At 43.2% G+C, this 26842-nt stretch overlaps 1 protein-coding gene across 4 annotated transcripts in view; it reads left to right on the forward strand.

The window, feature by feature from the left end:
• The window catches only part of STIM1 (stromal interaction molecule 1), a 176297-nt gene that overhangs the window by 137529 nt on the left and 11926 nt on the right, over positions 1 to 26842 (forward strand). For all 4 annotated transcript variants that reach the window (XM_058545744.1, XM_058545745.1, XM_058545746.1 and 1 more), the window contains 3 exons: positions 2724 to 2839; positions 14298 to 14475; positions 18475 to 18652. In XM_058545744.1, coding sequence (XP_058401727.1) covers positions 2724 to 2839; positions 14298 to 14475; positions 18475 to 18652 — 472 coding nt within the window. The remainder of the gene's footprint in view (positions 1 to 2723; positions 2840 to 14297; positions 14476 to 18474; positions 18653 to 26842) is intronic.

The following is a 26842-nucleotide window of genomic DNA, read 5'->3' on the forward strand; positions in this document are numbered from 1 at the left end:
CGGCTATTGTATCCTAACTCTGCCTCCTTTACAGGCACAATATACTAGGGCTTGGGGTGGGAGTGGGGAGGGGATGGAGTAGGCTTGGACTTCTTGTTATGTCAAACTAGTGCCATATGTCATTCAGTCATTAATCCATTTACTTATTCATTCAACAAATATTTACTGGGTACCTGCTCTGTGCCAAGCACTTGTGCTGGGTGCTGGGAATAAAGATGACAACAACCTGCCCTTGCCCTCAAAGGGCTTACTGTCTGGTAAGTGCTGATTATGTATAATCTGTCATCTTATGTAGGTGCATCTGGTTATGAGCTTCAGCAAAGGGGAAAGGGGAAGGTGAAGCTGTTGGAATGCCCACACATTGCAGTCTCCAGCCACAGAGCTACCAGGCACTGCTGTCCAGGCCTAGCTGAGCTGGCTGTTCCCTCCTCTGCTGCCTACAGCCTCTTCTTCACAGCTTCTCCCTACTCTGGAGAGAGTAATAATCTTAATGTTTGTACATCCTTTTATAGAGTGCTTTCCTAACTATTATTTCAGTTGATTCTCACAGTTCTGGGAGGAAGGAATTACTATCCCAACTTTTGGGTGAGCAAACTGAATTTCAAATATTTTATGATTTATCCAAGCTGGGAAGTGGCAGAGCTGGGATTTGAACCCAGGTCTGCCTGGTTCTAAGCGCCCTGCTTTTTTCACTGCGTCTTCCTCTTGCGCCATATAGTTGAATATAGGCTTCCTGGAAATACTCAGTTAAGTTCTATTTTACAAAACTTTACCAAGCACCTACCGTGTGCCATGCTCTCTCCTGGGCCCTGAGGACAAAGAGGTGCATTAGACCTCACATCTGTTTTGAGGAACTCCATGTTGAATAGACAAGACAGGCATTGAATAGATGGTTGACCCTGAAGCTCCGGGATTTAGGTTTCTTTTTCATTACCCATAGAAATAGCAGCATTGCTTTGTGGATCCCTGGACCATTCCATCTTTAGGATGGCTACGGCTTGGATTAAAACTGTAAAGTGCAGGATAAGAAGTCAGTTCACAGGTCATGGGCTCACTTAGCCCTCGTGTGGCTAGGATTAGATCCCCCAAGACCAGACCCAGCCAGGCTGGGCTCAGGAATAGAGGAAGCCAAGCTGTGGCACCTCAGTGACAGCAGGAAGCATGGAGCCTTCAGTGCATGGGGTATGGGATGGAGTGGAGGTGGTTCTAGGCCCATCTCTAAGCAGCATGGTATAACGAGAAGAATCTAGCAGATTTGGGTTCGTTTCCTGGCTTTGCCACTTACTTGCTGTGTGACTTTGGGCAAGTTACTCAACTATTAGTCTCAGTTTTCTTATCTGTGCAGTGGAGCTAATAACAGAATTGGGTTTGTAAGTCATGAGGACTAAATGCAGTCTGGTATGTAAACTGTCAGAACAGTATGAGAATCACAGTAGTTGCTTAGTAAATGTTAGCTTCTTTCTCATTTCTCTCATTGCTTAGAGGTAGATAGCATTCCAGTTCATAGGTTTCTTTGACAAATAGACTGTAGAAAAGATGATGCTTATTTTGATCAGTTAGATGAAGACCAGTACACCTGATAGAAGTGCTCTAAAAAGGAACCCTAAGAACTCCTAGGCTTGTAGGAAGCATCTGATTTTACATAAGTTTACACAGAAGGAAACTGAGGCCCCAGGGGAGGGACCAAGCAGCTTATGATGGGCAAGTGAGTCACTGAGAAGAGCTGGGACCAGAAATTAGATCTCCTGACCCCACAGCCCCATCACAGTGCCTCACTGCCTCTCTTGTAAGTGGGCTGGATTGCTTTCCAGGGCTAGAGAAGGAAGTAGCTGCTCCTGCATGCCCAGGCAGGAATATAAATCACACACGGTGCTGTCAGAAGCTTCTTTTCTACGTGGGGAAATAAAGCTATGCATCAGAAAAGAGCACTAACCTTACGGAGTAGTATTGTAGTAAATACACACTTGCGGGACCCAGACCTGTGGTTTTTCAACCTTTCATATCTTATACCCCTCTTCTTCTATACCCACTGTGTTCCAACAGAAGAGAAACAAAGTCTACTTTTTCCTAGGTCGTTTTCTTGTTTATAGGCCCTCTCTTATTAGAGTTATCATTAACAGTTTGGTTGAAGGTCATAAAAAAATTACAGTAATCTGATGGAGAGTAAACTACAGTGACTCAAATACAAGCTAACAAGACTAATGCAATGTTTGTCATCCACAGGTTTATATTTAATGAATATTAAATATATTCATTATTAAATATATTTAATTGAGTGAGGATTAAGATAATTCAGAGGCCCCCAGTATCGCTGGATCCTGTGGCAGGACATTTTGACCTGGGTTGGACAGGAAAATGCATTTACAAATGGTGGGAGTGTGGGTACAGATATATAGTGGATAATCCCTGGAAGGAGAAGCACAATAGAAAATTTACAGTTGGGTATGGGAATGGTCACAGATGGATAATCCTTAGAGAGTAGGTTACTCAGGAGATGGTGGACATGGGGAGAAGGGTGAACAAATTCTTGGTAAATATTATGTGTCCCTGTAGACTCCCCATTGAGATCCTTTGGCGTAGACTCTGTGTGCTAGAGCGCAGAGGGGAGCAATCACCAAGAGCTAGAAGTCATGGAAATGTTCCTGGAGGAGGTGGGTAATCTTACCAGGATCCTTCCTGGCTTTACTGGCAGGGAACTGACCCCCACCTCTTTGCCTCAACAGGCTCGCTGTAACCAACACCACCATGACAGGGACTGTGCTGAAGATGACAGACCGGAGTCATCGGCAGAAGCTGCAGCTGAAGGCCCTGGATACAGTACTCTTTGGGCCTCCTCTCTGTGAGTCCTGTGGAGAGAAGGGCTGCTGTTGTGCCAGGAACCCAAGGCTCTTGGGGTGGCTGGTCTGAGGTCCTAGGTCTCCTAGGCACACCTGCAAGGCAGCACCTCTAGTTTTTCCGCTGGTGTTGAGATATGAAATGGTTTGCATTTTAGTCCAGCCAGGTATCAACATCCATTCATTAAACACATTAAGGAAAGGTCTGCTTTGTGCCAGTTGCTGTTCTGGACCCTGTAGGAAGACCTGGATGAATCATATTCTGCCCTAAAGGGATAAAATGAATCTTCTAGAGAGGTACACCTATAGAAGAGGTGGCATGTGACCTCTGCCTTTAAGTATGAGTAGAGCTTTATTCCATGGAGGTGGCAGGAGAGGGCATTCCAGGTGGAGGAAACAACCTGAGCAAGAATACAAAGGCTAAAATATAAAAGGTATGCTTACGGATAATAAGTAACCCATAAGGGGCTGAATGCCATTTAGCTATTCCCTGCTCTCACTGTGGATATGCAGAGCATATGAACTGATTGCTGGACATCTTGTGTCCTTGGACAACAAAAGAGGACTAAGTGGGCTTTCACTGAAGGAACAGAAAAATACTCAGGCCTAAGGAAGGGTGGTCTCTCAGCCAAGGGTTAGTTGAGCTTCAGCTTCTGAAGATCTGCAGGGTGGAAACAGCCAACCTGACATCCTTTTTCTTCTTCTAAGTGAACTCAGGGGGAACAAAAGTAGTAAGATTTCTTAGAAAATTAGCTTTGACCAAATAGGCTCTTAGTGTCCACTCTCTGCCCTTTGGGAGCTGTTGGCATCAGTCGAGGATGCCAGCAGCAGAATGCTGTAGAGCCAGGAGCCTGTCCAGAGAAGCAGCTGGCAGGCAGAGTCAGAGGCAGTATAACATTTCCTCATCTGTGCGTTGGGCTTGACAAGTGCCCAAGCTGATGTCTCAATACAAGCGGGTCTATACCTTTTTTTGCTTTTAAAATTTTTAATAGACTTTATATTTTAGAGTAGTTTTATGTTCACGTCAAAATTGAGTGGAAGGTACAGAGATTTCCCATCTACTCCCTGCTGACATACATGCACAGCCTCCTCTATTATCGACATCCCCCACCAGGGTGTCACATTTGTTACAATCGATGAACCTACATTGACACATCATTATCACCCATCTATAGTTTACATTAGGGGTCACTCTTGGTGGTGTGCAGTCTACAGATTTGGACAAATGTATAATGAGATGTGTACACCACCATTATAGTACCATACAGAATATTTCACTGCCCTAAAGATCCTCTGTGCTCCACCTATTTATCCCTCCTTCTCCTCCAACCCCTGGCAATCACTGATCTTTTTTACTGTCTCCATAGTTTTGTCTTTTCCAGAAGGTCTATACCTTCTGAAAGTGTGAAACAGAGCAACATGGGAGAAGACTGTTTCCACCTTCTTTGCTGCCTTGTTTTTTGTTTAGTGCTAGGACATACTTTTCTTACCATTCATTTATAAGTTTTGAATAAATGACACAATGAATGGCTCTACTTTTTGTGTGAGGCTCACCCTCTGTACTGAGCAGTGGCCTTTCATTCAGTCACTAATATTTATTGAGCACCTACTGTGTACCAGTATAAATGACAGGGTCCATGCTCTCAAGAAGTTCCATCTAAATGGAGATAGGCATGTCAACAAATAGAGTAAATGGCCAACAAATACAGTATTATAGCTATCATGTAAATCTTTCCAGAGTTTAGTTGGGAGCACAGAGTAGGGAAGAGTTTTCAATTGGAGTTCAAGAAGCTTTATGGAGAAGATAATTCTTGAGATAAGTCTTGAAAGATGGGAGGTGGCCTTATTAAATTCTCCTCATTAACAACTTACATCCTTGGGCGGGACCCGTGGCTTAGCGGTTAAGTGCACGCGCGCTCCACTGCTGGCGGCCCGGGTTCGGATGCCGGGCGCGCACCGACGCACCGCTTCTCTGGCCATGCTGAGGCCGCGTCCCACATGCAACTAGAAGGATGTGCAGCTATGACATACAACTATCTACTGGGGCTTTGGGGGGAAAAATAAATAAATAAATAAAATTATAACAACTTACATCCCTCTCTTTGTATACACCAGCAAGAACATTTACACTAGAAGAATCAAACCCAGCAGTAAAAGCTAGGCTACTTTTGCAAAGGCTCTCCTCCAGGAAGGGGAGGCCTTCAGCAGCCTGAAAGTCTTCCTTAGTCTTCTGAGATATATTACCAGACTGTTATGTGTTCTGTATCAAAATAGGATTTACCATATCTGAAAGGGTGCATGAGAAACTGCAGGTTAAAATAGGCAGGGATTCTATCTGGAAAAATCAACTAGGGCTGGAAAGCATGGGAACCAGAATCCTGGCTGCATGGTACTGGGTCCAGGAGGTCAGAGCCAGCAAGAGGGGCCCTGGTGAGGCAGGTTAGACTGATACCAGGACAGGGATATTTTCTCCTAGGCTTATTTCATATAGCCTATAGGATGCATGTGACCTAACTTAAGGGAGGTCAGAGGTCAGCAGAAAACTCTGTTTATGAGATAGGCAGGACAGAGGTACTAGAGCTAAGAAGACACTTCACACCCACTAGGATAGCTACAATAAAAACAAACAAAGGAAAATAACTGGTGTTGGCAAGAGTATAGAGAAATTAGAACCCTTGTACATTTCTAGTGATAATGTAAAATGGTTCAGCTACTGCAGAAAAGTCTAGTCGTTCCTTGAAAAGTTAAATATAGAGTTACCATATGACCCAGGAATTCCACGCCTAGGAATATACCCAAAAAATTGAAAACAGGTACTCAAACAAGTACTTGTATGCATATTCTTGGCAGCACTATTCACAATAGCCAAAAGGTGGAAAAAACCCAAATGTCCATGAACGGATGAATGGATAAATAAGTTGTGGTATATAAATATAATGGGATATTATTCAGCCATAAAGAGGAATGAAGTTTTGATACATGCTGCAACATGGATAAACCTGGAAAACATTATGCTAAGTAGAAAGAAACCAGACATAAATGGTCACATACTATATGATTCCATTTATATGAAATATCCAGTATAGATAATCCATAGAGACAGAATGCAGATTGGCAGTTGGCAGGGGCTGGAGGGAGTGGGAAATGGGAAATGACTACTAATGGATATGGGATTTCTTTTTGGGGTAATGATAATGTTCTAAAATTAATTGTGCTGATGGCTGTACAACTTTGTGAATATGCTAAAACCACTGAATTGTGCATTATAAAGAATGAATTTTAGGGTATGTGAATTATATCTCAATCATCATCATTATCGTCATCATCATATACAGCTTGATTTTTTGTAACTCCTGGATTTCCATTTAGACTACTTCTCACAAAGTTTAGGAAAGCACATGCTTTTTTCAGAATTGCCACTCACTATGTGACCTTGTATAGGTCACTTTTCTCAGGGTGTGTTTCAGGATTTGTATTATGAAACAGTTGAGCTAAAGGATCCTTATGATTCCTTTCAGCCACAACATTCCATGATATTTGAGAGAAACCCCTTTGGTTGATAGGCGTCCTGTGTAAAAGACAGGAGGTCTGTTCCTTCCTACTACTGTCTGTGTCCTGTACTTTTAGGAATTCTGTGTTTGGCCTTTGCGTTATGAAGTGACCTTTGGAATTCAGTTCTCCTGCCTAGGTTTAGGTTTCCTTATCTGTAGAATGGGCTTTGATCATTAAGGCTCTTACTGGCTTTCTCATTCAAGGACTCAGATAGAGCTGGGTGTATTCCTGGGAGCTAAAATTTTGGAATCCAGCAGCTGTCCTGATGACAGATATTGTTTTTATACTTTCCTACTGATGCTTGTTAAAGAAAAACTTTGAAAATTGCCAGCTGGAATCTGAGGAAAATACCAGTAAGCTCTTTGCCAGGAGACTTCTGCAAGGGTGGGGCCGTGCCTGGTGGGTGCCTGCAAAGAATCTCTTAATCTGTGTCCCTCTAGGCTCTGTTTTCCCATCTGAGCATGGACTAAAATCTCTCATTTAGTGCTGTTCCCTGTCCAACATCCATGCAGGACTTAGAGTGATGGCCTGTGCTGGCTCTGACCTGTGTTCCGCACCTAGATTGAGTTCTTAAGCTGTAGTTCTCAGGCCTCATCATAAGGCATGTAGCAGATAAACATCCCAGAGAACCTGGGCCAGTTACAGCTGCCAGCCGTGGCTGCCTTGCCCAGCCTTATTGAAAATCCTGCCATCGGTCTGAGGCTTGAGAAATCTCAAATCAAAGGTTTATTGTGGGGGCCGGCCCCGCGGCTTAGCGGTTAAGTGCGCGCGCTCCGCTACTGGCGGCCTGGGTTCGGATCCCGGCCGCGCACTGACGCACCGCTTGTGAGGCCGTGCTGAGGCGGCGTCCCATATACAGCCACTAGAAGGATGTGCAACTATGACATACAACTATCTACTGGGGCTTTGGGGAGAAAAAGGGAAAAAAAGGAGGAGGATTGGCAATAGATGTTAGCTCAGGGCCGGTCTTCCTCAGCAAAGAGGGGGATTGGCATGGATGTTAGCTCAGGGCTGATCTTCCTCACACACAAAAAAAGAGTCATTAAAAAAAAAAAAAGATTTATTGTGCAGTAGCCAGGAGGGTCTGCTGAGTGAGCAGGATCCAACTGCCCACAGCAGCCACAGAGCTTGGGAAAGGGAAAAAGGGATCAGACTGGCTCAGCACAGGGCCACCTCAGGGTCTGTTTTCTGACAGTAGAAGACATCTCAGGCCTCCCCATGTGACCACAGAGTAGCACATGGCCCTTTACAGTCTTTTCCACTGCAGAGTTGGCGCTAAGCTTGCAGGCCCATCAGGGGCTCTCCTCACAGTGCCAGTAGTCAGGTGTTAGGTGTGCTCGGAGAGACAAAGGGCTGAAGGCAGCGTTCAATCTGAGGTCTAAGCTGATGTCTCACTACAGCAGCAGATCGTTCATTGAGGGGGCTTTTTCTCCTCTGCAGATAATTTCTCAGAGAAATTAAGGCTCAGAGAGATGAGGTGAGTTTTTAGAGGTCATTCAGCTTTTAAGTGGCAGAGCCGAGACTCAAACCCAGGTCTTTAACTTCTATTTCAGTACTCTTTTCTACTATGTTATCCCACCCTCTACTTCTGTTAGAGGAAACAAGATATAATGTAAAGAGTTCCAGCGTTGAAATCAAGCAAACTGGCTCTGTCCCTCAGTAGCTTTGTGACCTTGGGCACACTCCTAAGGTTCTCTATGCCCCAATTTCCCCTAAATAAAGGTGGCTTCTATTTGAGTGTATGCCTACTGTAGTTAGTCCTGGGCTAGGGCTGGTGTGCCCTTTGTGCTTTCAGCAGGAATATTGAGAAGAGTGCAGTGAGAGGCCTGCAGAATAATTGTTGGGGGTCGGGGGAGTTTTGGAGAGGAAAAGACAAGACTACTCCTTGTCTTATTTCTTCAGTGGCTCAGATAATAGGGAGAAGTCCTTGGGAAGCAGGAGTGGCTGCCTCTCTGGCAAAGCTCGCTATGGTCTCTGTCAGCTCTATCCTTACCCTGTCTCCTTTCTTTTATGTTCCAGCTCATGCCTCAAGCCTTCTCCAGGATGACTTTCTAGCCTCTTCCTAGGCATGCTCAACCCTTCCCTCTAACTTTTCTCTGGAAACACACAGCCCTTTGTACCTGCTTTCTTTATAACAGTCTGTTTTCCTGTCTGTTACCCTTTAAACTGGGAACTCCTTGAGGGTAGCTTTGTTTATCTGTCATCAGCACTTAGCATAAGGCCCAGCGAGGAGTGGGTGCCAGAAGATGTATGCTAGAAGTTATACAGAAGGAGGCTGGGCCTCTCCAGAGCTACAGGACTGAGGAGAGATGGGAGAAGAATCTGGCCCAGCTTGGTTGTGGGGAGAACTGTGTCTGTGGATAGGTGAGGCAGCTAAAGCACTTTTGGGGCTATAACCAGAAGGGAGGAGGGCCCAGGAATAGCTCTTCCAGGTTAAACAGACACCTCAGCACAGAAGGCAGTGTAAATAACAAAAGAATTCCTAGCGCATATTTCGGCAGTAAGGGATGAATATCTGTATCTGCCAGGGGCAGGGTATTGTGGGCAGTAGAGAGGGTGGAGAGAATAGACTGGGAGAGGGGATTCCAGAAAGTGATAATGATTGGAGGCTCACTTGCTCAATGCTAGCTGGTACTGTGGAAATTCTCACCATTACCCCTGACTCTGTTAACATGTCAGCATCTCTTTTGTTTATCCCCTCCTCCCTTGCCTCCGGCTTGATTGCATTGACCTCGTTTTGCTAAAATCTATGTGCAGTACTCAGGCTGGGAATTCTGCCACCCTCTGGTTCCCCAGGTCCTAGCCAGCTTCTCTGGGTTAGCTCTACTCACCTAGCCAGCCACATCTGCTCTCTTGAAACCTCCATGGTCTCTCTGCCCTGGCCATGTTCACTGAGTGTGAGGTGGATTCTAAGAGCTGAGCTTGTGTAGGGGCTGTGTAGGACAACTGGCCATACTCTTCTTGTCCCCAGGAGCTGGTATTTGCCTTCCACATGCACTTTATATTGTACCCCCCTTTCCTGCTAAAACCTCCCTTCCTTCTTCTCTTTTTTTCTCCTTTCCACCTTTGCTGAGTACCTGCTCTTGTCAGGCTCTATGCTAAATATGAGGCTACAGAGATGAATAAGTCTTGTGCCCTGGCCCTCAGGAATTCCTTGACTATTGGAAGGTGGTGACTGACATGAAAGCCGAGAAACATACTAGGCAGTCCCTGAGATATAGCAAGAGATAACCCATGTTTACCTTTCCAAAGAGTGGGTTGACCAGGGAATCCTAGTTCAGAGGAGAAGGAATGGAAGGATCTCTGGACTGTAGTGGGCCTGGAAGGTGGTAGGAATTAAAGAATGGGAATAGAGGGCACCCCTGGCCAGATGTGGCCCCATAACCCCTGGAGCTGGCACATATCTGATCATCCCCTGAAGAAGGGTGCCTGCCTCGGCCGTGGAGGCAGTGCAATGCGTCCCCTGGGCGCATGTGAGCAGGGGGGAAGGAGGGGCAGTGTGCTCCCCAGTGCCGGCACAGCTTCTCTTAGAAACTTGGCATCTTTCTTTTACCAACTCTCCTTTCTTCTCTTCCTCTCCTATCCAGGTATAAAGGTAGATAGGAAAAACCAAAACCAAAAATAAATGCAAAGTTCTCCAGCCACCTCCCCAGTAGGGGCAGTAAGGGGATGTAGCCCATCTTCACTTTACTGGCTTCCTAGAAAGGTATTTCCCAGTCTCAGAATTTGGAGAATGGGTGGTTAGGGGAGGCAATGATGAGAGTGGGTGAGGATAAGAGATTTGTTTAGAAGCTCAGTTTGCGTAACGTGACTTGTCTTTTGTTTCCATTGGGTATTTATTTGGGGTGAGGATGCTCTTGGGGTGGAAGGTCTTCAGGTAGAAGCTGCTTTGACTGGGTAAGGTGACTTTTTTTCATAGATTGTTTGGTACAAATCAATAAAATAACAACATGTTCAAAAAAAAATAGTGGGAATGGGCTTATGATGGGAAGAAGTACATCATTGGTAAGGGAGAGTGGAGTCTTCATTTCCCTATTTTCCTTCTTTTTCTGATACTATGGTTTATAGAACCTGTATTATTCAGGGTTCTCCAGAGAAACAGAACCAATAGGATATGTATATAGATATATATGAGGAGATTTATTATAGGAATTGGCTCACATGATGATGGAGGCCAGGAAGTCCCACGATATGCCATCTGCAAGCTGGAGAACCAGGAAAGCTGGTGGTGTAATTCATTCTGAGTCCAAAGGCCAGAGAATCAGAGGGCCAATGGTGTTAAGTCCTGGTCTAAGTTTGAAGACTCCAGAACAAGGAGCACTGATGTAAGGGGGCAGGAGAAGATGGATGCCTCAGCTTAAGTTTAGAGAGCAAATCCTCCCTTCCTCCACCTTTTGGTTCTATTCAGGCCCTCAGTGGCCTGAGGATGATTGGATGATGTCCACTTGCGTTAATGAAGATCATTTTCTTTACTCAGTCTACCAATTCAAATACTAATGCCTTATGAAGGCAACGTCACAGACACACCCAGAAATAATGTTTTACCAGCTATCTGGGCATCCCTTTGCCCATTCAAGTTAATACATAAAATTAACCATCACAGATTCCCTTAGGACTGTGGGGTTCAGCCCAGAGCTCCGCTGAAGGGACCTGACAATTCTCACATCTACTTCTCCAGCTTCTACCTCTTCTTCAAACTCAGCATCCACATGCTTCATTACCTACTGGATATGTCCATCTGAATATTTCCAAAACACCTCAGAATACTTTCATTTACAACTATACTTTTGATCTCTTCAGTAATTCTGTGATAACACATTTTACAGCTGAGGATGCTGAGATCCAGATGGGGGAAGAGAATTTTATAATGAATTGGGGCGTAGGACCCAAACTTCCTAATACTCAGTGCAGGATATTTCCTTTGATAGCACAAGAATTTCTTTACATGAGGCCTTATGTTTAACCTTAAAGGCTTGGCCATTTGACCTTTGGGTCTTTACTGTCCTGATGGCAGTGCCACAGTCAGCTCCCTGGACGTTATCTGGGGGGAAGATTTAGGCCTCAGAACTCTTAGAGTTGCACTCAGGCTAGATCAGGAGACATAGGCATCTCCATGGTGAGAGATGTTTGCATTTAACAGAGCAGAAACAATACCTGCTGCGTGAGTATGAAAGTTGTAGTAAGAAAGTGGGGTGTAGCAGAAAGACCATGCAGTCAGGTACATCTGGATTTGAATCTCAGCTCTGTCACTGTTCATGAACTCTAGCAGGTCAGTGTCCCTAGGGAACCTCAGTTTTCTGGTCCATAGAATGGGAATACTAATACCCTGCCTTATAGGTTAGTTGTGAGAATTAGAGATAATGAATATAAATGCCTGATACATTGTACATTTTCTCTATTTCTCTTCCTTTCTTATGTGAATTGAGGGAGATATCATACTTGAGGCTTATCATACTTGAGGCTTATCAGTAAAGATTCAATCTCACAAATATTTATTGAGTGCCTTCTGTGTGCTGGCCGGTGCTGTGCTGGGAACTGGCATACAGACAAGTGATGATCACTAGGGGCCACAGAGCAAATCAGCCAGATTAGACTCATTTTCTTCCCACCAAGCTTGGTAGCTCATGGGATGTGACAGGCAGTATATCTGAGCTTCAGCTATGCATTTGACAAGGCAGGGGGATGTACGGGTGGATGCTTGCATATTTAAGTGGAATCAGAACTGGTTGAAGAGATCCAGAGGGTACTGATAGGTGGAACAGTATTGCCTTAGAGGAAAGGGTAACTGTTAGATCCTATTCTTGGCCCTGGTCACTCAGTATTTTTATTCATGACTTGGATGAAAATATAAAGTTGGAGAAAATAGTAGAGTCTTGTTCCAAATCTATCTGGACAAGGTAGACTAAGGGACTGAATAGAACAGGTAGATGCCCAATCTGCATGCCCCTCTTAAGAACTTTGAAGTGTTAGAGATAAGGGAGGGGGTGCTGGTTGCATGGAGTCTCGTTTGAACAAGAGTCTTGTTTGACTTTTGCTAGGACTGTAAAGGCGATGTTGGAGTAGAGAAACTCTGGGAAGCTGAGATTAAAAATCTTTAACAGGGGCTAGCCCAGTGGTGTAGTGGTTGGGTTCGCGTGCTCCGCTTCGGCAGCCCGGGGTTTGCAGGTTCGGATCCTGGGCACGGACCTGCACCACTCATCAAGCCATGCTGTGGCGGTGACCTACGTACAAAATAGAGGAAGATTGGCACAGATATTAGCTCAGGGACAATCTTCCTCAAGCAAAAAGAGGAGGATTGGTAACAGCTGTTAGCTTAGGGCCACTCTTCTTCACCAAAAAAAAAAAAAAAAAGTCTTTAACAAACAGGAGAGACAAAGAGTACCCCAGCCTCTGGTAGAGGCTATGCCAGAGGCAGATGTGTTCCAGAAAGAAAGGCAGCTCACTGTGCTACAGAGATATCTCTTCTTGGGATCTGAAGGACAGGAGAGTGAGTACTTGAGTGTGGCTGGGAGTGTAGGCCTGCCTAGAGACTAGAGGATAGCTGATAGAGGACCCTCAGTTTTCTCTGTGAGAGTCTGGCATAAACGTGTAAAGGACATGGCTACCACCCCAGACCTAGTAACTCCTCTCCCTTGGATGGAAATAGAATGTGCTAATCTGTCTTTGATCCCACACCATCCCCATGTCCTGCTGCTCAACCTTTCGATGAGGAGCTGTGAATATAACCCTTCTTGTCAAACTGGACCTCAGTTTCTTGTGTCTTTTCCTGCTGTCTAGACCCTGCCTCAACTTGGTGGCTCCCCCTTGGTCCTTTTGGATTCCCATCAGCCCCTTGTCCCTATCAGGCACTGGGATCCTGTCAGCCTTGCCTCCCCCTCCCCAAGCTGAGGGTAACATTTTGTGCACAGGTCATTCCCTCTTTTCTTCCTTCCCTGACTACTCTCACATTGGGGGCTCCTTTGAGAGCCCAAGTTGAGTAAACCCAGGCGGGGGCTACAGTGGCGACCCTCTTCTCCTCACTCAGGTGTCCGGTGCTGTGGCCCAGCGCCCAGATCTGGTATACTAGGAATAATGTCAGGCTCCAGGAGTGGCCTCCTTCTGATTGACTCAGTTTTTAGGACATGGCTTTTGCTCTTATCTTCTGGTGTTGTTCCTTGTTTAGCTTTTCAATTTTGTTCTGGAGACTGAGCATTGCTTTGAACCCCAGCTGGTGGCTGGGGCCACGACACTTCACCAGATTGCTGCCAGGCATTTTCTGGAGGTGGATCTGCCCCTCTATTCCTAGCATGTGTAATGTCTCATATATACCAATCTCTTGATGCTCCTCCTGATCTACCTGGTCTCTGGATTGAGCCACAAACTAGAAATGCTCTCCATAGATGAGACTTGCAGACCTTTACCTGATCTGGGCTTTGTACCTTGTACCTAGAATAGCCTAGTAGTCCAGGAGACCCAGTTCCTGCAGTAACCTCAGTCCCACTGACACACCTGAAGCTCTAGTGACACACCTTTATCCCCTTTCCAGCCATCCTCTTCCACCTACTCTAGCCCCCTAGCGTGGCTTAACCTAGAAGACGGAAGCCACTGCATCTGGGCCCATGGGCTCCTCGCAGCCCAGAGATGGCTGGGATGTATTGAGAAGGCCTTAGTTCTCTTCTGCATATTATGGAAGTATGATTTAATAAGCTCCCTTTATTGCTCTAAGGCCTCTCACCCTTTCCAGACTAGGCCTTGACTTAGCAGAGAAATAGGCACAGAGCTTACTATAATAGTATGTGGCAAGTGTGTGTTTAAGAAGAGAAACTAATTCCTCTGAGTGGGAAGGCTTTGTGGAGGAGGGGATGCAGTGGAGTCTGCAAGGCTAAGTGTGCAGTGGGCAACCTGAGTCACCATGCCCTTCCTCTCTGGCAGTGACCCGCCATAATCACCTCAAGGACTTCATGCTGGTGGTGTCTATCGTTATTGGTGTGGGCGGCTGCTGGTTTGCCTATATCCAGAACCGTTACTCCAAGGAGCACATGAAGAAGATGATGAAGGATCTGGAGGGGTTACACCGAGCTGAGCAGAGTCTGCATGACCTTCAGGAAAGGTAAGGTCCTGCTCCTTCCCCACAGCCCTGGTGCTGCCAGCTCTTGGGAGCCTCCTGTTTCCACCTAGGGTGTGGGCCAAGTGGCCTCTTGAGTCCATGCTGACATGGCTACCCAGGCTGTCGTCCTTCCAAAACTGCACTGGGAACCTAGGTTTCTGCTATTCCAGTTGTACGGGCAAGTATTCCTCCCCAGGGCAGAAGCTTATTTCTATCTTTTCTCCTGAGCTTCAAAGGGAGATAAGTGTAGCTTATCTTGAGCTTCCCTGGTTGGATGGCTTGTTAGGGGTCATCCTGCCTCTCTTCCCTTCCCTTAGAAACAGACATAATTAGCTGTTCTTCACTGTTCCCCAAAGAAATCTCACAAATCTGTCTTGTTAATACCTCTAGTTCTTTCTTGTATGGAATCTAAATCTCATAAGTACTCACTTATTATATGACTTTGGGTAAATCCCTTTCCCTTCTAGGACTTATTTCCTTATCAGTAATATGAAGGGATTGAGCTAAAGGCCTTCTAGCTCTGATAGTCTGGGATTCTGTTTAAATAAAACATGGCTTAAAAATTATTGTAGAAGATCTAGCTGTGAAAAGAAGGTGCCAGTCAGTCAGTCAGTTGATCTGAGTACTTTCTGACATCTAGGAACCAGCTCTGTGCTGGGAATTCACTGCTCCTGGGGCAGCACAGCTCAAACATAGGAAGGAGCAGTAAGCACACACTTAGTGCAGCACCTCAGTGCCAGCTTATGGGATGAGAACTCTAAGGACTAGAAGGGCACAGAAGTAGGAGATGAGTGGATGTGGACTCTGAGGAGGTGGCCTTGAAAAATGAGTAGGGAGGTCCTGGTAGTTAAGGTTGACTGTAGAGTGGTGCCAAATTCCTGGTACCTTAAGACTCACATGGAGAAGCTTAGTAGGATGCAGAAGGCAGTAAAGTCAATGCAGGTATTTGGTTTTTTGCTTTGTTTTGTTTTTGAGAAGAGGAGAGTCCTACTTCAGGACTCTTTTAGAAAATTATTCTGACAGCCTAGGGACTCCAGTTGGGAAGTCTTTGCAGGACTCCACTTAAAAGCATATGATGTCTGGCTTTTTTCTGTTATGTTTTAATGATAGATACTATTTTCTTTGGAGGGATGGGGAAAGCATTTCTTATGAGCTAGGTATTAAGTACTTAAATGCAGTATTGTTTTTAATCACCACAACCCTGTTAGGTAGGTGCTATTATTATCCCTGTTTTAGAGTAGAAGAAATGAAGGCTCAGAGAGCCTTTGCTTAGGGTCACATATCAGTAAGCAGTGAGCTAGGAATTTTTAAAACCCACAGGGTGCTGCCTCAGTAAAGGCAGTCCTATCAGATTCATTTCCATGGGCTGGGCTTCTAGGGGGCAAGAGGAGTTTTATCTCTGAGCTGATGCCTGGCTACTTTGCTGGGCCCCTTGTTCCTGGGCCCTTTGCCAACTGGGGGCTAAATGCTGCTATCTGTGCAGTCCCCATTCTTCATTTGTTTGAAAAACATGTACTGTTTTCATTCCAAAGGCAAAGAATCTAGGCAGGAGACATTCCAAGTTTGGGGATAAAACTAAGCTCCCAGCTATCCCTGTTCCCCAAGGCCTGCAGAGCTACATGACCACTTAGAGAAACAAATGCACGCACACACACGGAGACAGGCTCATGCATGTGCCCACACGTATCCTCCTCTGACAGTGTCCAGAGCCTACATGCCCCCTTGTCCCTTCTTACCCCAGCAGGCCTGCGCTGCCAGCCACCACAGAGCTTTTTTACAGAGTTCCTCATGTTCTGGGTGAACAAACATAATGCTACATGCACATTCCAGTTAGGATTTCATTGGGTTTCAAGATAATTCTTTGAGGCAGGCAGGAATTTTGATTCCCGTTTAAAAATGAACAGGCCTGGTACAGGGAACAGACTTGTCCATAGTCACACAGCTGCTTAGAGCCAGGGCTTGCAGTCAGGCTGCCTAATTTTCTTACTTGTGATGCTAATTGATTGCTGCCTTCAAGATGCTCAGTCTTATGTGGAGGAGATGGAGTGGGGTAGGGCTTGATTGTACATTTATTTGCTCAATTCTGCACCCAACAATAGTTATTGATCTTCATCTCTACTAGATCCTGTTAGGACTATAAAAGTGGGTCGGTTTTGATTCTACTTTAAAGGAGCTCCCTATTATACAGAGAAGACAGACATATCAGGCTTTACTGAACAGGTTGCTTTCAGAGAGGATAATATTTCAGTGAAGAATTGAATCCCTAATGGTATAATTTCAGGCAGTTCTGTTGTGGAAGAATACTATAAAGGAGGGTAATCAGCAAGGGAAGGAGATGGGGGCAGGAAATGGCGCCTCTGATTTTTTTTTAGCTATGCATGTAGTGCCACCTGGCGTGTATCTTGAGGAGGTTCAACTCCCTTTCCAGGGACAAAGCGGGCAGAAGACTACAGTTTGTCAGCAGGGAGCTTGCAGCCTAGACATTTTTTCCTCTTCCTTCCCTGCTTGTCCCACCACATCTTTTAAGGCTGCAGCCAGTGACAGATCTGGATTTGGGATTTTTCAGAGGTTGAATTCTGTTTATGCCTCTTCTGTTTCATCTACTTAATTAACTCAGTGGTCAGTGCTCTTCTCTGTGGGCCCTTCTTGTCTGTAGCCTAACCTTTCTCTTCTGTACCTCAAATCTAAGCCCTATATTGCTTGTCTTCTTCATCATCCTTTTCCCTTCCTGGTCCCCTGGTGACTTGGTGGTTCCTATTAAAGTAGAGAGACCTGACAGTGCCTAAGTCCTTTCCCTCTTCCAGAGAGATTAGCAAACTCTTACTGTTTCCTCTGGGTCTAGCCCAGGCCTCACCTTCCCTGACTCCTTTCAGGCAGAGCTGATCGCTCCATCCTTTGGTCTCATCCAACACCTTGTATATCTCTTTATTGTAGAATTTATCACACTGTGTGCAGTTATCTGTTTACTTGTTTATGTTGGACTAGACCACGAGCTCCTCAGTGGCAGGGACAGTTTTCTCATTCATCTCCATATCTCTAGGACTCAGCACAGGGCTTGGTATTTAGTAGACACCTGAGAGTACTTGGTGAATGAATGGATGAATGAATGAATGAATGGATTAACATAGATAGATATGTGGAGGAAAGAAGGGAGGAAGGAAGGAGGCTTGGTTGGATAGATGGAAGGTTTCTTCAGTGAACGGAGGGAATATGTGGGTGGGTACAAGGGTCTATTTTCATCATAACTGATGCCCTTGAGATCTTACCTACCGTGGAAGATACTTAGGAAGGAGATTCAGGCCTGGCAGCAGCAGGGGGCTCTCCCAACCCCTGCCCAGTCCGTTTGGCATGAATTTCATTTTTCTGTGCTTCTGGGAACAGGAGTCCAAGAGTTACAACTCAATTGTTTCTTTCTCATCTTCCTTAAATCTCCCCACTACCAATACCCCAGTCATATCTCAGCCATCGGGCTTTCTGTGGATCTTTGGTCTAGCTTGCAGGGTAGTCAACATTTATCAAACCTTCCAAATACCCTGGTATAAGGGGAATAACTGCAGCATGTGAAGTCATACAGATTGGAATTCTAGTCTCAGTTCTACCTGCTGTAACTTCCCCTCTCTAAGCCTTCATATCCATACCTGTCCTAGGCTGATATTGATACAATGTATCATTATCTGCAGAGAGGACAAATGTGAAATACCTTGTAAAGTAGTAGTTATGATTTTAGTATGTGAGACACCTTAGAGGAAGGATTCGGATACCCAGGAACCTAGCTTCACATCCTTGATTAGTGGCAGCAAAATGATGACCAATGTAAGAATTACAGTAACGACTGTGGTTTCTGCTGGCCCTGAGCTAACTCAGAACCAGATAGTCAGCAGAGTAGGGAGAATATGTGCTGAGAGCTGGAGCCCTCATTTTCCTCTTTGATTCTATGACTCATGGCGTGTTGGCTGGCACTCCCTTGCCTGGCCCCCTCCAGCTCCCTGCATTGCCCCCCAGGCTGCACAAGGCCCAGGAGGAGCACCGCACGGTGGAGGTGGAGAAGGTACATCTGGAGAAGAAGCTGCGTGATGAGATCAACCTTGCCAAGCAGGAAGCCCAGCGGCTGAAGGAGCTGCGGGAGGGTACTGAGAATGAGCGGAGCCGCCAAAAATATGCTGAGGAAGAGTTGGAGCAGGTAGGAGAGTCTGCAAATTGCTTGACACCCAGAAGCAGGGGTGGGTTAAAGGGCAGGGGCCAAAGGTCTGGCTGTAAAGTGTCATGTGTAAGGACTTTGAAATATGGCTCAAAGAATATCTCCAAGAGTTACTAGACTCTTACCAATAAGAGTAGTGGAAAAATTGCAAAAAATGGTCACTGTGATTTTCAAGGAACAGTGGATAACAGATGATAATTTGTTTCTTTTTTACTGAGGTATTTACATGAAGTGTACAAATCATAAGTATACAGCTGGCAAGCTTTTACACATGTAGGTACCTGTGTAACCGCCATCCAGATCAAGATGCAGAACCTTTTAAGCACCCCAGAAGGCTCACTTTTGCCTCCCCCTGCCCCCTGTCAATATTCCATCCAGAAGGTGACTACAGTCATAATCTCTAAACCAGATTAGTTTCACCTGATTTTGAACTTCACATATGTGGCATTAAACAGTATATATTCTTTTTTTGTTTGATTTCTTTCACTCAACATTATATCTGTGAGAGTCATCCATGTTATTGCATGTAGTGAGAGTTGGTTTATTTCCATTGCTGAGTAATAATCCATTGTATACTATAAATTATATATCCATTCTCCTGTTGATAGACATTTGAGTTTGTTTGCAGTTTTTTTGTGTTTTATAAATAACATTGCTATGAACCTTCTTGCACATGTCTCTTGGTGGGCATAAGCACTTATTTCTGTTGGATATATAATAGGGCATTTATATATTTAGCTTTCTTAGAAATTGCCAAACAGTTTTCCACAATGGTTGTACCAATCTCTACCACCACCAGCAATGTGTGAGAGTTCTAGTTGAGCTACAATCTTGGTATTTTTAGGCATTTTAATTTTACATATTCTGGTAGGGATATAGTTGTATTTCATTGTGATTTTAATTTTCATTTTCCTAATGACTAATAATATTGAACATCTTTTCATAAATTTACTGATGTTTTTATTTGGGAATCTCTTCTCATTTTTAAAATTGGAGTATCTGTCTTTTTCTTAATTGATTTGTGAGAATTCTTTATATATTCTAGATATAAGTATTTTTATCTATCTATCTATCTATCTATCTATCTATCTATCTATCTATCTATCATGCAAATATTTTCTCCCAGCCTGTGGCTTGCTTTTTTGCTCTCTTTTTTTTTTTTTTTTTTTTAATTTTTTGTTTATTGCAGTAACATTGGTTTATAACATTGTAAAAATTTCAGGTGTACATCATTGTACTTCTATTTCTGCATAGATTACATCATGTTCACCACCAAAATACTAATTACAACCCATCACCACACACATGTACCGAATTATCCCTTTCACCCTCCTCCCTCCCCCCTTCCCCTCCGGTAACCACCAATCCAATCTCTGTCCCTATGTGTTTGTTTATTGTTGTTATTATCTACTACTTAATGAAGGAAATCATGCGGTATTTGACCTTCTCCCTCTGACTTATTTCACTTTGCATTATACCCTCAATGTCCATCCACATTGTCACAAATGGCTGGATTTCATCGTTTCTTATGGCTGAGTAGTATTCCATTGTGTATATATACCACAGCTTCTTTATCCATTCGTCCCTTGATGGGCACTTAGGTTGCTTCCAAGTCTTGGCTATTGTGAATAACGCTGCAATGAACACATGGGTGCATGTACCTTTACAAATTGGTGTTTTCAAGTTCTTTGGATAAATACCCAGCAGTGGGATGGCTGGATGATATGGTAGTTCTATCCTTGATTTTTTGAGGAATCTCCATACTGTTTTCCATAGTGGCTGCACCAGTTTGCACTCCCACCAGCAGTGTATGAGAGTTCCCTTCTCTCTACATCCTCTCCAACACATGTTGTTTCCTGTGTTGTTAATTATAGCCATTCTGACGGGCGTGAGGTGATATCTCATTGTAGTTTTGATTTGCATTTCCCTGATAGTTAATGATTTTGAACATCTTTTCATGTGTCTGTTGGCCATCTGTGTATCTTCTTTGGAGAAATGTCTGTTCAGGTCCTTTGCCCATTTTTTAATTGGGTTGGTAGTTTTTTTGTTGGTAAGATGCATGAGTTCTTTATATATTTTGGAGATTAAGCCCTTATCAGAAGTATGGTTTGCAAATATCTTCTCCCAATTGTTAGGTTGTCTTTTCGTTTTGTCGATGGTTTCCTTTGCTGTGCAGAAGCTTTTTAGTTTGATGTAGTCCCATTTGTTTATTTTTTCTATTGTTTCTCTTGCCCGGTCAGACGTGGTGTTTGAGAAGATGTTGCTAAGACTGATGTCGAAGAGCGTACTGCCTATGTTTTCTTCTAGAAGTTTCACAGTTTCAGGTCTTACACTCAAGTCTTTAATCCATTTGGAGTTAATTTTTGTGTATGGTGTAAGGTAAGGGTCTACTTTCATTTTTTTGCATATGGCTATCCAGTTTTCCCAACACCATTTGTTGAAGAGACTTTCTTTTCCCCATTGTATGTTCTTGGCTCCTTTGTCAAAGATTAGCTGTCCATAGATGTGTGGGTTTATTTCTGGGCTTTCGATTCTATTCCATTGATCTGTGTGTCTGTTTTTGTGCCAGTACCATGCTGTTTTGGTTACTACAGCTTTGTAGTATATTTTGAAATCAGGGAGTGTGATACCTCCAGCTTTGTTCTTTTTTCTCAGGATTCCTTTAGCTATTTGGGGTCTTTTGTTGTTCCATATAAATTTTAGGATTCTTTGTTCTATTTCTGTGAAAAATGTTGTTGGAACTTTGATAGGGATTGCATTGAATCTATAGATGGCTTTAGGAAGTATGGACATCTTAACTATGTTAATTCTTCCAATCCAAGAACACGGAATATCTTTCCATTTCTTTGTGTCTTCTTCAATTTCTTTCAGCAATGTTTTATAGTTTTCGGTTTTATTGTCTTTTAATGAACAGAGTTCTTGATTTTATTTATTTATTTACTTACTTTATTTATTTATTTTTTTTCCCCAAAGCCCCACTAGATAGTTGTATGTCATAGTTGCACATCCTTCTAGTTGCTGTATGTGGGACGTGGCCTCAGCATGGCTGGAGAAGCAGTGCGCAGGTGCACACCCGGGATCTGAACCCGGTCCACCGGTAGCGGAGCGCGCACACTTAACTGCTAAGCCACTGGGCCAGCCGAGTTCTTGATTTTAATAAAGTCCAATTTAATCAATCTTTTTTCTTTTTTTAAAAAAATGGTTGGTGCTTTTTGTGTCCTGTTTAAGAAATCTTCCCCTACTCCCAAGGTGTTTTCCTAAATTTGCTTCTAGAAGCTTTATTGTTTTACTTTTCGCATTTAGGGGTATGGTTTATTTCAAATTAATTTTTGTGTATGATTTGAAGTAGAAGGTCAAGGTTCTTTTTTTCCCAGGTAGATACTCTATTCTATTCTGTAGTCTATTTGTCTATCCTTACAGCACATTGTCTTATGATAAGCTTGATATCTGGTAGTGTTAAGTTCTCCAACTTTATTCTTCTTCAAGATGGCCTTGACTATTCTAGGTTCTTTGCGTTTACATTAACTTGTCATTCTGCTGCCCGCCGCCCCTCATCTCCTCACCCCCCCCCCCAAAAAAAAACCCTGCTGGGATTTTTATTGTTTTTGTATTGAATCTATAGATAAATGTGGGAGATAACTGACATTTTAACCAAATAATTCTTCCAATCCATGAGCATTGTTTATCCTGTCACCTATTTAGGTCTTTTAAATTTCTCTCAGCAATGTTTTGTAGCTTTCAATGTAGAAGTCTTGCACTTTTTTTTTTTTTTTAATTTTAACTTGTTCTTATTTTTCTAGCTTCTTGAGGTGGAAGGTTAGGTTACTGATTTTAAACTTTTAATTCTTTGCTTTTTTTGTGGGGAAGATCAGCCCTGAGCTAACATCCATCCCAATCCTCCTCTTTTTTGATGAGGAAGACTGGCCCTGGGCTAACATCTGTGCCCATCTTCCTCTACTTTTTATGGGATGCCGCCACAGCACGGCCTGACCAGCTGTGCATCGGTGCGCGCCTGGCATCCGAACCCCGGGCCGCCAGCAGTAGAGCGCAGCGCACTTAACCGCTATGCCAGGGGGCCGGCCCCTAATTCTTTCTAATATATGCATTTAGAGCTATAAATTTCCATTTCAGCACTGCTTTAGCTACATTTACTAAGTTTTGGTATTTCATATTTTCATTGTCATTTAGTTCAAAAGATTTTCTAATTTCTATTGCAATTTCTTTTTTTGACCCATGGTTATTTAGAAGTGTGTTGTTTAATTTTCAAACACTTGGGAACTTTTCCAGTTATCTTTCTCATTGATTTCTAGTTTGTTTTCGCTGTGTTCAGAGAACATATGCTGTATGGTTTCATTCCTTTCAAATGTGTTGTGACTTGGTTTATGTGAACAGACTAAACTATACAGTTGAAAGGCAAAGAGTGTCAGACTGGATAAAAAAATAAACCCAACTGTATGATGTTTATAAGAGACACACTTTAAGTATAATGATACAAAAAGGTTAAAAGTAAAAGGATAAGAAAAAATATATGATACAAACACTAAGCAAAATAAAGCAGGGGTAGCTATATTAATATCAGACAAAGTAGACTTAGAGAAAGAAGTATTATTAGAGACAAAAATGGACATTTCATAATGATAAGTTTGTGAATTCAACAGTAATATCTAACAATCCTTAATTTGGATATACCTAATAATATAGTTAAAAATGTATAATGCAAAAGTTGAAAAAACTAAAAAGATAGTAGACAAATTTATAATCAGAGTTAGAGATTGTAACACCTCTCTCAATAATAAGCAGCCAAAAATATCAGTAAGGATATAAAAAATTTAAAAATGATTAATCAGTTTGACTTCATTGACACATATAGAGCATTTTACCTAACAACTGCAAAATACTCTTTCTCTTTAGTGTCACATATCGCTTCTGCTTTATTCTCTCTTCTCCTTCTGGGAATCCAATGTTTATGAGACCTTTTAATTGTATCCTACATGTCTCTTATGCTTGGTTCTTTCCTTTTTTTCTCTCTGTGCTTTGGTTTGGTTATTTTCTATGGATCTGTCTTTGAGTTCCCTAATCCTATATTCTGCTGTGGACATTGTGCTGTTTAACCCGTCCCGTGGAATCCTACTCTCAGATAATATATTTTTCAGTTCTAGAATGCCCATTTTACTCTTTTATAGATTCTAGTTCCCTGTTGAAAACTTCCATGTTTTCTTCTATTGTGTCCAACTTTTCCTGTATTTTCTTTAACATTTCAATCATACTTATTTATTTATTTATTTATTTATTTATTTATTTATTTATTTATTTATTTATTTTGTGAGGAAGATCAGCCCTGAGCTAACATCCACGCCAATCCTCCTCTTTTTGCTGAGGAAGACTGGCTCTGACCTAACATCTGTGCCCATCTTCCTCCACTTTATATGGGACGCCGCCACAGCATGGCCGGACAAGCGGTGCGTCGGTGCGCGCCCGGGATCCAAACCCAGGCCGCCAGCACCGGAGCACGCGCACTTAACCACTACGCTGCAGGGCCAGCACCATCAATCATAGTTATTTTACAGTCCTTGTCTGGTAACTCTAACATCTGGATCATTTGTGGGACTGCTTATTTCTCCTCTTGATTATTGGTTATATTTTCCTGCCTCTTCTCATGTAATTTATTTTTATTAAATGCTGGACAGTGTATATAAAAAATAATAGAAGCTCTAGATAATTTTATCTTCCATCAGCTATAGAGTTCCCCCTTTTTCTGTTAGGTATGTAGGGTGAGGACCTGATCACCTCAAGCCAATCAGAGACTGAGCTGTATTGGAACTGGGTTGTAGTTTTAGTCAGACTTGGTCTAGCGCTCATTTGTCCCAGTTCCTCAGGCATGTCCCTTCATGACTTTTTATCGTGAGCTGGTGGCTTTCTTCTTCTCAGCCCTGAAAGACTATGAGAGACTCACTTCTGCCACTTGGAGGTTTTGATTTTAGCTCTTTGGCCTCCTCCTCCTCCTTCAAAACATTGAAGATGTCTTGAGGGAAGACTCGCTGTGTATTTGAGGCAGATCCCCTCCTTCTTGCAATATTTTGTGTCCTAAGCATTATGAAATTATGGGAGGTTTTATTCCACTGTTTGGCCAAGCTACCTATTTTCCTGGACAGCCACAGGACTCAGTAAATGCCCAAAAAGAAAACTAGATGTGTGTTAGGGACCCCTCAATTTCCAATTTGTTATACCAGTACTCATACTACCAACAAAAGCTAGGCTGGTTTCTCTGTGCCCCGGTGGAGTCCCTGGGCCGGGCTCAATTCTCAGCTATCACCTAGAATCATCAAACACCTCCAGGGAAGAAAATGGATGACAATGGTCAACTCACCTTAGAAAGGCTTTTCCCTCTCTGGATTTTTAGTTCATCTAGTCCAGTGGTTCTCAAACTTTTTGGTCTCAAGAACCTTTTACTAATCGGCCGGCCCTGTGGCTTAGCGGTTAAGTGCACGCACTCCGCTGCTGGCAGCCTGGGTTCGGATCCCGGGTGCGCACCGATGCGCCACTTCTCCAGCCATGCTGAGGCCGCGTCCCACATACAGCAACTAGAAGGATGTGCAACTATGACATACAACTATCTACTGGGGTTTTGGGGGAAAAATAAAAAAGAGCCTTTTACTATTAAAAATTATTTAGGACCTCAAAGAACATTTTTATGGGGGCAATATGTTGCTATTTACCCTATTAGAAATTAAAACTGAGAAAAATTTAGAAATATTTATTAATTTATTTAAAATAGTATATTAAATCCCTTACATGTTAACACATATAATGTATTTTTATAAAAAATGACTACATTTTCTAAAATAAAAAAAATTTAATGAGAAAAGTGTGTGTTTTTATTTATTTATTTTTTTGGTGAGGAAGATTGGCCCTGGGCTAACATCTGTTGTCAATCTTCCTCTTTTTGCTTGAGGAAGATTGTCCCTGAGCTAACATGCATGCCAGTCTTCCTCTATTTTGCACGTGGGATGCTGCCACAGCATAGCTTGATGAGCAATGCATAAGTCCATGCCGGGGATCCGAACCTGCGAACCCTGGGCCACTGAAGCAGAGTGTGCGAACTTAACCACTACACCACCGGGCCGGCCCCAGAAGAGTGATTTTCTTTTACAATTTTGCAAATATTTTTAATGTCTGACTTAATAGACTGCTGGATACTTATATTAGTGTCTATATTCAATCTGTTGTGGTATCACTCATCATGTAGCCTCTGGAGAACGCCACATTTCAGTTGTGAGAGAAAGGGAGTGAAAAAAGTAAATAATGTCTTAGTGTTATTATGAAAATAATTTGACCTCATAGTTGGTCTGAAAGGGTCTTGGGGTCACTTGAGGATCCCTGGATCACATTTTGATAACTGCAGACCTAGTCTCTATTGTTTCTACAGCTCTCTGATGTCTTTGAAAATTTTTCATAATTATGATAATTTGTCTTTGAAAATTTTCATAATTTTTATAACTTGTACAGCCTTTTCTAGATGTTGTGTCAGATCAGAATAGTTCTGCCATGACCTACTGCGTGCTATGGGGATGTGGAAGTCAGGTGATAGCACTTTAAAGCGCACAGATCAATGGTTATTAACTTTGCTACATGTTAGAATCACTTGGAGAGCCTTAAAAATTTTTTGATGCCCAGGCCAACACCCCAGATCAGTGAAATCAGAATCTCTGGGTTAGGGTCCCCATGTCAGTATTTTTAAAGTTCCCAGGTGATTCCAGTGTGTGACAGGGTTGAGAACCACAGCCATAGAACAAAAGAATAGGACAAGTGAACTTTGACTTGTCCCAGCTCCCATCTGTTGTCTTCTCCTTCAAGCATTTACTTCTGTGTGACAAGATGTGCTTGTCTCTGTTTCTTTGCCTCCCGTCTCCCCAATTCCCTATTTTGTCATTTTTTCTCTCATTAAACAACCAGTTTTTGAGCCTGTTAGGCCAGCAACTTTGTGCCTCCCTGACTATCCCACTTCCCTCTATGTGCTTTTTTCTCTTCTCTCTCCATTCTCCCCTTCTCAGCTTATCCCATTCACTTAACTGCTTTTAATATAGAACTTGATCCTAAATTTTCAGACTTGGTATATGAGACTTGAACGTATATGTTCTTCATTGTAAATCTACAAAACCAGGAGTGGGCCAT

This window comes from Diceros bicornis, chromosome 7 (genome assembly GCF_020826845.1).
Source record: "Diceros bicornis minor isolate mBicDic1 chromosome 7, mDicBic1.mat.cur, whole genome shotgun sequence".
Taxonomy (NCBI): domain Eukaryota; kingdom Metazoa; phylum Chordata; class Mammalia; order Perissodactyla; family Rhinocerotidae; genus Diceros; species Diceros bicornis.